The sequence below is a fragment of the Charadrius vociferus genome, unplaced genomic scaffold, assembly GCF_000708025.1.
Source record: "Charadrius vociferus isolate BGI_N301 unplaced genomic scaffold, ASM70802v2 scaffold206, whole genome shotgun sequence".
Taxonomy (NCBI): Eukaryota; Metazoa; Chordata; class Aves; order Charadriiformes; family Charadriidae; genus Charadrius; species Charadrius vociferus.
In genome coordinates, this window is record NW_009649137.1 from 1,303,619 (window position 1) to 1,317,103 (window position 13,485).

Genomic DNA, 13,485 nt, shown 5'->3' on the forward strand with positions numbered 1-13,485 from the left:
GAGCATTCCCGCTAGAAGCGTATGCATGCCAAAGCACCTGAACCAGAGAACGGTACCCAGAGCAGTATGGTATGCATGTGTCCACAGGTGGGCTGTTCCATGTGTGACGCTTCAGGCACGAAGCAATTTGGTGTGCCCAGCCATGTCTAGTTTCCTTAACCCCCGTTGTTACACAGGCTGCAAAGGAAAGGCAACTTGGGGTACAGCTGTGTCCATCAGCATGCTGGCTCTCATCCTCCTCGCTCCTCTATAGTGGGGTCCAGGACCTACTTTCTTTTTGGTTTGGCCAGGTCTGGAACAAAAATGCTATTTCTGATTTTGTCACCAATCCTGTCCTTGCATCTTATTCCTAACGGCAACACTCGGAAAGCTCAGTCAGGGCTTCCTTGCAAACCTGGCACCACCACTTGCAGTGTTCAGGGTGTAGCCAGACCTTCTTTGCCTTTGGCATCAGCACTGCAGGTGGTTATCACCAGGGCTGTGCCATGCTTTCATACCTACTCTTGGGAGTTTAGTAACAGTCTTCTAATATTCCCAGAAGTAGACCTTCCGTCCCCTCCACCCGCCCTTAAGTGCTGTCACACTTCAGTCCACAAATCAGCTTTTGCTAGCCAGTGTCAGGGCTGACTTCCCTCTCTTCACGTTCATTCCCTCATTACTTCATGTGCAGGATTGACCTTTTTAAGAGGTTTGCTAACTTCAGAGGGTGCGAGAGACTCAATTCTTTGGTAAGGATTGCTTTAAATATGCTGCCAAACTGTTTCTCTGCTGACACCGGAGTGTAAAATTAAACCATCTACTTTACAGTCAAAGACAAACAAGCGTTTGGCTGAAAAAGGGGTCTGTGCTCTGAGTGGCAAGAATGAGCAGCACAGACACTGGAGTGCTGCTTTTCAGGCATGTCAAATTATGCATTAGATCCTGTAAGCAGGTGTCTAAAGGTTTAACTCACGATTTTCACTCCTTTTATGCTTACATTCTTCATGCACGACACATATTCTTTGCAGTGGATTGGCAAGATTTTGGGATGTAACAAAAACAATAAAAAACTTTCCCCTTTTTTGATTTCCTCCTAACAGTTTTCACTGAGCAAGGAACTTTTTTGTTAATTTGTAAGTGATGACTTGCAAACAAACCTTTTGACAGCTCTGGAAATAAAAAATCCTTCATGAAGTTTCCCTGGGGGGTAATGCTTCCTGGCCATCAAATCAATGGCCTGGTCTGTCTCCAAGATGAAGAGGGGAAAGAAATCTGTTACTCCAAACCCATTGAACATGAAAAGCCTGAAGCATACCAGGTAAGAGCATATTTTTCTATCAAGCATTGCAGTATGTGGCCTTTAGTAATTATTGCTGATCTTCTACACTGCTCACTGTTCCTTTATCGGATTCCTTCTGGCAATGACCTCCATATTCCTGCTATCAGCTGTTTTCTCCTCACTGCTGCTGAAAACAGGTATGTGCGTTGCCTTTGGCTTATGCTTTGTGTCTGCGATCGACCACGTTAGTGGAACTGAAAGACACCACCTGTACGCTTTAAACCTGAGGCTGATATTTCTGTTATAATGGTTTGCAGAGAGGTATTTTGATACAACATTTTAATTAATCGATCAACTTTCATCTCCAAGAGGAATTTTAGACAACTATCTGTTTGCAAAACAATATTTTATTAATAAAAAGACTTATAAACAGTAAGAAAGAAACCTCAATTTTACACTGAATGAAAAATCCAAAATAAACTCCTGGAGACGTGCCTCAGTTCTTCACTGTCTGTACAAGAAATTCCACTGGGTAATAATCCTACGTACACATTTCTCTAAAGATGGCTGAAAATACAAAAAAGCATCATGCATACTTCTATGCAGAGTAGCTACACAGCCAGACAGACTTAACAATACACACAAAAAATCTGTACATCAGTGATTAAAAAAGCCATGCTTTTGTGTAGCACCAAGGGGAGAATTACGTGGATGAAAAAAAATTCACTGACACCTGCAAGCCCTGCAATCCTGAATTAGGGACATGACTGACCAATTTCTGCTTGCAGTTTCATCTCTTCTTTTCTCAAGGGAAAATTGTCAATAAGTGCAAAGAGCTCGGCTGGCGTTGCTGGGAAAGGATAGCGTTCCTTGTCCATTCCGTGCTTGTCTATCACCACAATGTTGAAACTGTAATGGGGGATTCTCAGCAGCAGCCTGCAAAATACAGAATTTGTTTTGTTAAAGCTCATCATTTAGCACCTGGGCACTTCAAACTAGTAAATGGCAGGACCAGCCTGCTGGGTCCAAGGAGAGGAAGGTGGGGACAGTCAGAGGGGGCTATACAGGGTCTGCTTTGTTTCAGCTGTAAGAACAAGGAGTCAGACAGAGAGCAGGTGTCTGCATGTGCTGCAGGCTGTACCTCTTGTCCTGGTTTGAGGTAAAACAGAACCAATTTTGTTCAGTAACTTTGCTTCTTAGCTGGACCTCTTCTAACTACTGAAATCAACAGCATATTGTGTAGACAATGTTCGCTCTCTCAGAGTGATAAGACCTATGTCTATAGCCGATGCCCAGGCATGGTGTGCAGAGAGGCTTTTGCTTATACTTATTGCTATAACAGCCAAGGGCAGATAACTTTGTTATTTGCCCCGTTGGAGGGCTGGAAGTGGACAAGCGCAGTGGGGTCCCACCTGCGAGGAGAAGCAGACAGGACAGGTGACCCAAAACTGACCAACAGGGTATTCCATCCCATCTGCCTCATGCTCAGGATAAAAGCTGAGGGATCAAAAGGTCAGCCCTCTTTCTTCAGTGGCCGACATCTGAGGAGGACTCTGTCTGTTCATCTGCCGTTGAACCCGATCCTGAATCAAGATCCGGAATCCAGTTACCATCATCACTGAGTCCAGCCTGGGTCTGCCCCAGTGCCAGCCGGTGTTGTGATTGTCATCTGGGAGCTTGATACAGTTTTGTATATATTTCATTATTTTCTTTTATTTTATTATTAATATTTCATTAAAGTAGTTTAGTTCCTTCTAAACTCATAAGTCTCTTTTTCCCTCCTCTGCCTCTCTCTTTGAAGAGGGGCAGAGGGGAGCATCTGTCAGTCCTATCTGGGGTCCCCCAGGTCCCCAGTAGCCGATTTGGCCTAAACCACGACACCTCTGCATTAGGGAAGGGTCAAGGTAACTGCACCCAGCTCTGTTTTCTTCTCAGACCTCTGACTGTTAATAGGTAATGGTATGTGCTATACTGCTACCACAAGAGAAAAAAAATGTAAGATGAAAAAAGTACTATATACATTGCCTAAAGAAAACCAGTGCCATGGAGCTAGAGTTGCAAGTAGACTATTCCTTTCCTTGGCTGGACTTACTCTGTTTCGTCAGGCATATCACAGATGTTGGCTAAAATGCTCCTGGGCTTTTTTCCTAAATAACTACTTCCTAAATAACTACTACGCCAATGAGGCCTTCACTTCTGGCTCTTGTAGTCCTCCTGTCCCAAGGAAATGCTGGCACTTGAAGTCTCCCGTTCAAGTGAAAACCAACCCCCTGCCAGTGTAAACCCAAGCCAGAACAGCTTAGGCACCTCAGTAAAACTGCTGAATGTTGTAGTCAGGCTGGGGAGGCTGAGATCATTTCTCCTTTGAAATACTGCCCATATCATTTCTACATGTGGGACTTCACTGCTTCCCCTCCTGGCCTGGCCACAGCCACCAGTGGCGCTGCAGAGATGAGTCGTCGCTGCTGTCTGGGGCTGCACTGACAGCTGCTCCAAGGCTGTCCTTGCAATGTAACCGCAGACTGTCATGACTGCATCAGACCAACTACAGCACAAATACAGACATACTTGAAGTGTTTTCAGCGACAGCACCCCAAAATGTAGACCTATAATGTGATCAAAGGGATGCAAAGGGAGTTCACATGAATTTAGAAATTCACTCGGTTTGATCAAAGGGTCAAGGAAGACGTGGCACTTGAAACAGCGGCATAGAGTTCAGTTTGTTTCACATTTAAATGGGTCACAGCCTATTTAAATGTGAAACAAGCTGAAGTCTAGGCTCTTAATTTCATAAATACGAAATGCCCATGAATTTGCAGTAGCTATTGCACAGATAGAGAGCAAATTAATCCCAGCAATTACTCATCAAGATCTACCTACCAGCTATGTATGTTAGAGTAGGATATGTATATTTAGAGAGTAAGATGCATGGCATCAAAAGCAATGCATCATATATGCTAAGGTGCAAACACAAGAGCAGTGAGAGCTTACTTTACCTGACTTGCAGGGCAAGTGACGGGGGCAGCAGCTTTACGCCTATTCTTCCTATTTGTGCTGGAAAGACACCCACCAATTCAACTACGGTAACGTGTCGGAGGTCTAATCCACACTGTGCTGGCTGGAAGGGTTAAAAGAAGAAAGAGGTGTGTTAATTATCTGTGAGAGAACAGGGAGTTGTTTTGAGCATGCAGCGAGTGTTCATAAAGAGACCGATCATCTTATGTTAGTGAGATGGTTTTATCTGAACTAAGAGCATACTTTGAAAAGTCTCTAATTCTCACTGCAAAGAACTACAGCCTCATGACTGCAGGGGATGTTAAATGACAGATTCTTAACTACTCTAAGAGACACAACACACAGGGACCACCTAGGAGAAATATAAACTTGTCTGTGTAATGACATGAAAAGGTGCCAGGGTATTAAGCGTTGTGCCAGTAATCTAATTTGGCAATCAAAGCAAGGTATGTGAGATGGAAGTTGACTGCAGATAGTTTTCTTTCATGCCAACTTGTTTCACCACTGTCAAACAGTGGGAAAAGTACTATAGCTATTAAATTTAGTATTTTAAACTATCTCATTTTGATCAATATATTGAATTTTCTTGCCAAGTTAACCTAATGGGGGAAAAGAAAAAAATATTTTAATACAACTAACTTAAGACAGCAGTTAAAAACATCATCATATTCATATCCCAATGACTCTTTATACAGAGTTTTTTTTTTACAGTTATGAGAAAAGAAGCAAGACAGAAGCACTTGCCGCTGTGAAAGAATACAGGACTGACTCCTTTCCCTGAGGACACAGATACATTTCTGAGATACATCCCTAAGTCTAGCAAGAACCCAACAAGAGCATCACATTTACAACACATAAGACAGACAATAACCAGAAGTTTTCTTTTTTTTTTTGGAACAAAATACCCCATTGCTATCTCCAGCACTCTGGATGATTTCTATGCTGAGTCTCTGGTCGTTTGTTTGCTGGTACACTGGTTATTTCCGAAGCTATTCATACTTCCTTGCATTGTAGTTACAAAGTCTGTGGCCTGGTTTGCATGAACTGCAACCACTTAAGTGCTGGATGGTTTGGGCTTTTTTTCAACTTCTTTAGGAGCTGAGTTAGGGAATTATTATTGAGCACAAGTTAATATTAAACTAATTTGGGGAGGATGGAAGAGGGTCAGAACTGCCTGGGATTCAGCGACTGGTCAGTCACAGGCAGCACAACCCAGAATGGAGCTCAATTAGAGTCAGGGGAGATGTTTCAACTCAAACCCATGTAAAAACGATTAATCCAGAATCACTCTACTTCAGCGAGATCCTCCAGTGCCTGAAATATAACACCTGAAGTTTGCGGATTTATATGAAACAGCGGAACTTGTCCTCTTGTGTCTTTCTTTAAAGAGAAAAAAATAGTTCCGCCCCCCAAAATGTGTTTTACCTGCAGCATTCCCAACTGCATCCTGTAGAAGAAGTTGGCTGCAGTAGGAGTTGAAATAATTAGCAGTCTCCGCTTCTCATAAAACTGATCCAGAAGTGCAGCTGCAGTCCTCACATTTACATTAATATTCATGGCTAGAATTAAATTTAAAAGAAAAGCTATAGAGCATACTGAAAACAGCTCTATTTCTAAAAGCACAAACTCTTAGATTGCAGAAGCACAAGAACAAGAAATAACAATAAAGAAGATATGGGTGAAATACTGGCCTCATTGAAGCCAACAATTTTATCTTAAGCTGTTCTGGCTTGCAAGATGGATTGACTCCAGAATGTGAAGGTCTGTAGAGGGCTTTGAGCTAAAACAGGTATCAAGTGGTGAGGTACCATCATGATCCTAGGAAAAAAGCAGCCAAAGGTGGCAAAGGTTTCAGCTGTAAGTGCAAATTGGCCGAGGAGATGAAGATTTTAGTTTTCTTACCTCCGGGGTATTAAAGTTTGCAGCTGTATTCCACCCCACACCCCCTTCCCAAATTCTCATTGCCACCAGAACCATTGCTTTGGCAGCCCTTCCGGTAATGTGGCGAAATACTCACTTACGTGCACAGGTTGGCTCCACTCCTGACCACCCCAAATTGTACTGGCATACTCTAGCTGGGCTTCCTTGCAGCTCGTAGCCACCAATGCAGGAGAACTCACATGTAGCACCATAGTTATTTCCATCACCTGAACACTTGATGTAGCCATTATCTGGGGCGTTTAATTTCACACAGCGCCTGACTTTAAGCAAGAGGCAATTAAAAAAAAAAAAAAAGAGAGAAGGCATGAATCACCGTGTTTGTTATTAGGGTAGCATGGCCAGTAGAATACCAATACAGAAGACAATTTTCTGTTTGCTTTCTGTATTATTGGAGTCATGTACTTAAAAACCCCAACCATCCAAAAAAACCCAACCCCTCAACTCACATGTAAACTAAAATGATACAGATGTATAGATGTACGCATGCGATTGTGGTATCATGGTGACGAAAGGTCATGGGGCACTGAGAGAGCTGAAGTTGAAACCTACAGGTTTCATCTCTCTCTCTATTCAACTCCAGATTTCAAGATCTGGACTTGTGAAAGGGCAGCCCTGCTTGATAGATGTGAGTCATGGCTGAAAAAATCCCTTTAATACATGTTTCAGCAGCTCACAAGCTAAGTATCAGGGAGAAGGCAGCAGGAGGGAAGGGGTGCGGAGCTGGAGGCAGGACCGATCAATAAAGCTCTTCCATGACACGCAGAGCGCCGGCCGCCCACCCTGCTGTAGGCCTGGCCCCCAGGGTCTTGAGCAAGACTGCATTCTCCCTTTGAACATCAACGTACACATACGTATGCAGACAAATATAGAAATGAGGACGTTTCTCAAATTGCCTACTAAGCCAGATGCAAATCGGCGACTATATTTATAGGGTAAAACATCATTCTTACCTCTGACTTTAACAAGAAATTTGCAAGTGCCTTTGTTTTCAGCTCTGTCGTACACAGTATAGTGGATTTTGTGGTCGCCTTCTGGAAAATGTGACCCTGGTGGCAGGCCTTTTAAAATAACACTAAAACAGGACAGACATTCATAAATTCACCGATATTTGCCTACTGACAATGCTGTAAAAGCCAGAAGAGTGACATTTGGGGCATGCTAAGATTGCCTGGCTGTGCTGCATGACTGAAGACTGAGAGTAAGTAAAGGAAGAAGCTGAGCAGCAGCGATCAGAGTATTTAAACTTGCTACCAACAGCCCACCCTGGAGTCATACAAAAGGCTCCCACCCTGCTGAGACAAGAGAGGCAGAGCAGGCAGGACCTGCTCGCTTCCTATAAGACAATCCATAGCGTAGCCAAGCCCAGAGAAGTTGTGGAGGCCCCATCCCTGGAGGGGTTCAAGGCCAGGCTGGATGGGGCTTTGAGCAACATGGTCTAGTGGGAGGTGTCCCTGCCCATGGCAGGGGGGGTTGGAACTCGACGATCTTCAAGGTTCCTTCCAACCTAAACCATCCTATGATTCTATGATCACGCCATGCCCAAAGGAACTCGAGCTCACTTTACCTTACACAAGGAAAAGTCAAGATTGATCCTCCCTCATTTTGTATCGTGAACTATCAGGGCTGCAGCATAACCCAGAGCTGGCGGAGTGTAAGAAAACCTCCAGCCTCTTACAATGGGGACGTACCCCATCTGGCAGCTATGCACTGCTCCTACAATTATACTAAGGTACAAAATGGAATAGAAAGCGAGATTTATTGTCACAGCAGAAGGGTGTGGTGATCCACAGCTGTGTTTTCACCTGCAACTTGTTCCTATACTGCAAATGTGTCAGGAGAATTCAGACGCATTAAACGCATCCTCAGCAGTGAAGCAGTGAGGTTGAGCAGTGTTCCACGTGATGAGAAAGCTTACATACTCACGGGACTGCAGGACCCAGTGCATTTGAGGAAAGCACTGTACACTCTATAAATAAACATCACAGTTTAGCAAGATTTTATAAAAACAGATTCAACAGCTAGTCTCTTCAGAGCTGGGAAGGTTACTCATGTGACAAAGTCTACATGGGATATTCCGTCTTTTTTTGCCTGCCAGACATTATTTCATCAAAAAGACTTAGGAATGTCTTTATTGTGACACTTTTCAAAGTTTTTATTATATCAGGCTTAATTTTATTGATGCTATTAATTGCCATAGAATTATTACATTAGACTTTAACAGCAATATTGTTTTTAAATGTATAATGAATTCTTCTTTCTGATATTATTTAAACTGTAACAATAAAAAGGCAATGTCACCGTGTCTTTCAACAGCTTTTTTTGTACTCACATAAAACTGTAAACATCTTTAAGCTTACAACTTTGAGATTTTAAGCTTAACTAGTCTGGCTAATAAAGGGTTAAAAGATGTAACTTGCCTAATGAAAAAAAACCCAGATTTTCTATACCCTTTCCATTACAATACTCTAGACAGACTGCCATAAATCCTGCATGATAAATACGGGAAAATCAGAGACAGCAGTACCATCAAAAGTGCAGCTTGCTCTTCTGGAAAATGTGACTGTGAAACCATAAAAATTGACAAGGGAATTTTGAAAAAAGGGTTAAGTTTAAATTCAATGTTTAAAGCCCCCTAAGTTTCGAATGACAGGCATTGCTTTACAAGTAACTGCAGAACAGTGTGACATCAGTACTCGGCACTACTTTAGCAAGAATCCTAAAGATGATTGCAGATATTGTTTTGTGGCACAATTTGTCTTTTTTTCTAAGACAGTCAAAATTGCCTCTGGTGCTACCTCCAATGCACTATTATCTTTTCATTGTTATGTATAAAAGGTAACTTTCTGTAAGAAAACTTGTTGTATATGAGAAGAGAGCCACAAAGAAGCTCTGGAAAATTTCACAGGTGCAGTCAAAACGCTACTGTCATTTATTCCATCAGCTCTAAAATAACCACAATAATCTGCTATCACTCTACGTGCCAGGTCCTGAACGACTCAAGTTGTCAATTTTTAATTTTTCAATTAAACGTGCAATTCTTTACAGGTCATTGACATGTGACAGCTATAAATAAGCATCTTGGATGAATTAAGTGGAAAGGGTACCTGGCCACCTTCATCAGCTGAATTACTAACCAAGGATCCCAGGAATAAAAAGGAGAAAAAGCAAACATTTAACAATTTGCACCTACTCTGTCAGAATCCCATCAGCAGTGTCCCGTCCCTCCGGGGTGTCCCAGAACACTCTGGCCGTCAACTTGTTGGGCTCCGCAGTTTTCTCCTTCACGCTCGGGCACTGAATTCTTGGAGGTTCAGTATCTGTTGAAATAAACATCACAGCAATGGCAAAAAGAGAAACAACGAAAGATTGACAAAATTGTCATTTTTGTAGGGAATTGCTGCTGCATTTGGTTTTTTTCAAGTAATTCCTATAATAATGCCTTACAAGTAATACAAAACAAAAAGTAGACTGGCTAAGTTTTGAAAGTTATTTAACTGCTACCAGAACATTGTGACTATTATTTAGGAGTGAAGGAACAGTGGCAATGATAAAAAACCCTGATGGAGGACAAAGGTGGTGCACAGCTACTCATCTTCAGCCACTTCCATTGCCAATCCTGCCAGCATAGCAGAAATACATGGGTGAACCAAGTACAAACACCATCACAATCATTAATTAAAAAAAAAAAAATAATAAAACCCCCTATTTTTAATAGCTTAAGCTCAGATTTTTGTACCGTTGCTTGGGTTATACCCAAAATGAAGTCTAAATCCATGGAGTCGTATACCAGCTTTAAAAATGAACACAGACTGAGGAATGCTCTTTACCTCCAAATAGAAAAAAAATCCCTGAAGTGCTGCTTAAATTTAAAAGGTGGCAGCCCTTGTCTTTTCATTTGCAGGGCACACACAAAAAGTACAATCTGGATTTTTTTTTTTTTTTTTTTTTCAAAAAAAGGGCAACGCGAAAAGGTTTAGGTCTTCATAAAGCACCAAATATACAAAATAATTTCGTAGACCTTCATATTCTACAAGCAACATACAATGTTTTCTAACAGTTAAACTAGGGCAAGTACAGTCCTGCTATAGCCCCTTCAAACTTTTAATGGTATTCCAAGAACCCGGGACTCTTGAAAATTGGTTTCTCTCTAATTTTTCTGTAAGAGTTTTCCTCCAACCCCAAACACCACAGCTTTGTGAGGCACTTCCATAGGAAGAGCTCCTGTCTTAATTTTGCGCAGGAAGGAGCGGGGGAGGCACAGGCAAGTAAGCTATTCAGAAAACATCAGGAATATTGACAATTACCTTACACAAATGCTAATTTTTGTGGGGTTTTTTTGGTAAATAATGAAAATACATATATCTCCTCCTATAGCATTGGGAAGATAACTGCTGATTTCTTTGTAGATCCTACTAGAAGGTGAAGCTAGCAAGAGTGGGTTCCCACTACAAGGAGTGGAGCAATCAAAAATGGACAGTAGAAGCCTCTAAACTTTTGAACCTTCCTGTACTTTACAAGACCACCCTTCACTAAAGATACACAAGGCACTTTTAGTTCTTTCTTATGAATTCTTTAACTTTTTCACTTTGTGAGTTCATTCACTCCTTCCTTCATCTGCTACAGTATGCACCTGAGCAGGCTTTTCAAGCCTCTACTCTGGCTCTAGAATCATAGAATGGTTTAGGTTGGAAGGGACCTTGAAGATCGTCGAGTTCCACCCCCCCTGCCATATGCAGGGACACTTCCCACTAGACCAGGCTGCCCAAGGCCACATCTAGCCTGGCCTTGAACACCTCCAGGGATGGGGCCTCCACAACTTCTCTGGGCAACCTGCTCCAGTGCCTCACCACCCTGAAAGTGAAAAATTACTTCTTAATATCTAATCTAAATCTCCCTTCTTCCAGTTTGAAGCCATTCCCTCTCATCCTACTACTACATGCCCTAGCAAAAAGTCCTTCCCCAGCTCTCCTGTAGGCCCCCTTTAGGAACTGGAGGGCCGCAATAAGGTCTCTATGGAGCCTTCTCTTCTCCAGGCTGAACAGCCCCAACTCTCTCAGCTTGTTGAAAGTAGTGTAGGAAGCACTTGGTCTCCTTTCCTCATGCTTCTTATTCACTCCCTTATTTTTAGAATACCTTCCCATTATGTGTGGAAAACCGCTCACACTGCAGCCAGCAAGAACTCTGCCCTCCTCTACAAAGCTACGTCACTCTCAGTAATCCCCCACTGTAGCTAATTAGGGTTGGAAATAACCCAGTCTCACCAAGGCTGCTTCTGGCTCGGGTTAGTTTACTGTGGTGACAGCTCACCACTGTGCTATGGCCAGTATACCTTAAATAAATGTAATGCTGGAATAAAAGACAGAATGGCATTTAAGGACCCAGTGTTTTAAGCACTTAATTAATTAGGAAGCTCATTACGCTATTTAGCACAGAGAAGACTGGTTGGTATGAACTGGCTTGGACTTCCACATCGTAAAGACAAACAATACGGTTACTGTGGGAACCAACTCACCAAGCACCCAGGGGCCAAGCAGCCTTTTTAGTTGGGCTCAAAAATTCCTGGAAAGGATATTTTCTTTGGTGATTTCAGCTGCCCCTTAGCATTCAACAGGCACTAAATGAATCCCACCAGAATAACTCTGCTTTGAAGCAGACCAAGAGAAAGCAGCTGTCTACCAAAGAGGCTCTTTAAGTGCAGTGGCCCCTGGGATGTGTTAAACCAAACAGCGCTCTGGCCTTTTTCCTTGTGCCCACGTACAAAGTTGCAGCCGATCTACAGCACATTAAGCACCTTGGCAGAAGGATGACAGGTCTGAAAAAAACCCCAACCCATTTAAATGCAGAGAAGGTGACCAGAGAACATCCAGGCAACGGCACAAGTGACAAAACTGAAACATCCCCCCTCCCCCCCCAAAAAAAAACCCCGAAAAAACACCAACCAACCCTTCAATGAAATGTATGACATAGAATCATAGAATGGTTTAGGTTGGAAGGGACCTTGAAGATCATTGAGTTCCAACCCCCCTGCCCAGGGCAGGGACACCTCCCACTAGACCAGGTTGCCCAAGGCCACATCCAGCCTGGCCTTGAACACCTCCAGTGATAGGGCCTCAACAACCTCTCTGGGCAACCTGGGCCAGTGCCTTACCACCCTTAAAGTGAAAAACTTCCTCCTAAGTGAGCAAGGTGTCTACCTGCAGGTTGGGAAACTAAACTGGTTGCAAAACCAACCCCAGCGGAGGAACCAACAAGATTGCTGACTGCTGGGGAGGTTTTATCAGAAGGAGAAATCATCCTGTAAGCGCCGCATTGTGAGACTCCCTCACTTAATAAGTATTCCTGGCCAGAGTTGGAGCCAGGACACGCTGCAAGGGGTCTGACCCCGTACAGCTGGTTTTACACTTTTACTACAATGTCACTGCTGAAAGACCAATGACAAGTCAAGCACATTTATTTAAGGGTTTTAAACGGGTGAATCTTGCCTGCAAGGTTTACACCATGGGCAGGGAAATTGAGTTTTCATTAAAAAATTGGTGCTGTTCAGTCACTACTTCTCTTTTACATTCTTTTCAGTTGTCACTCTTCTTGGCTAACTGGCAGCACAACTGGTACTCTGGCTCCACACTGGGAACCAGTATTGCAGACATGGCATCAGGAGGTCAGCAGTGGAATACTGAACTTTAAATGTGTCTTTTGAACTTTGTAGAGAAAAAAGCCAAGTTTTCAAATAAGTTTTAGATATTTTAAAAAAAAAAATACTTCTGGGACTGGCCATATTAACAATATCAAGAACATTCAAAGGGCTTATTAACTGCCTTTCTCATAGTTTGTTCAAGGCTCACAGTTACTTGATTGTGAATTTGGGATTACAAGAGGAAAGAAACATAGAGATGGTACCGAATGCCCACTGCTTGCTTATTCAAGAGTCCGTATGGGATAGGTAAAAGGCCTGTTGCTACATAAAGATGCTGTTATTACTGATTGCTAATGACATTAAATGATGGCTGGAAGTAAATGACAGCTGGAAGCTAATTCAAAACATTCATCTGTGTCAGAAGCATAAAGAGATGAAGAAACTGGAAATCATAAACGGGGGAATGAAAAACATTGTTCTACTCTCCCCACCTCCCTCCACAAGGCATTGCTCTGTATTTCAAAACATCCATTATCAGGGCCTGTGTAATTTTTTTTCAGACATCCGTAGTTGGAAGCTGTTAGTTAACCACCTATCAATACAGTCTTAGGATGTGACAGAAGGATGAGTTAGCATG

General features: G+C 42.6%; 1 protein-coding gene across 1 annotated transcript in view; it reads right to left on the minus strand.

The window, feature by feature from the left end:
• Positions 1-1,649: 1,649 nt before the first annotated feature.
• Positions 1,650-13,485, minus strand: part of SRPX (sushi-repeat containing protein, X-linked) — a 27,028-nt gene continuing 15,192 nt past the window's right edge. Inside the window, exons 6-11 of the mRNA XM_009888366.1 lie at positions 9,405-9,531; positions 7,165-7,286; positions 6,295-6,474; positions 5,699-5,832; positions 4,255-4,376; positions 1,650-2,194 (exon numbers count right to left, since the gene is read on the minus strand). Coding sequence (XP_009886668.1) covers positions 2,014-2,194; positions 4,255-4,376; positions 5,699-5,832; positions 6,295-6,474; positions 7,165-7,286; positions 9,405-9,531 — 866 coding nt within the window. The 3' untranslated portion in view covers positions 1,650-2,013. The remainder of the gene's footprint in view (positions 2,195-4,254; positions 4,377-5,698; positions 5,833-6,294; positions 6,475-7,164; positions 7,287-9,404; positions 9,532-13,485) is intronic.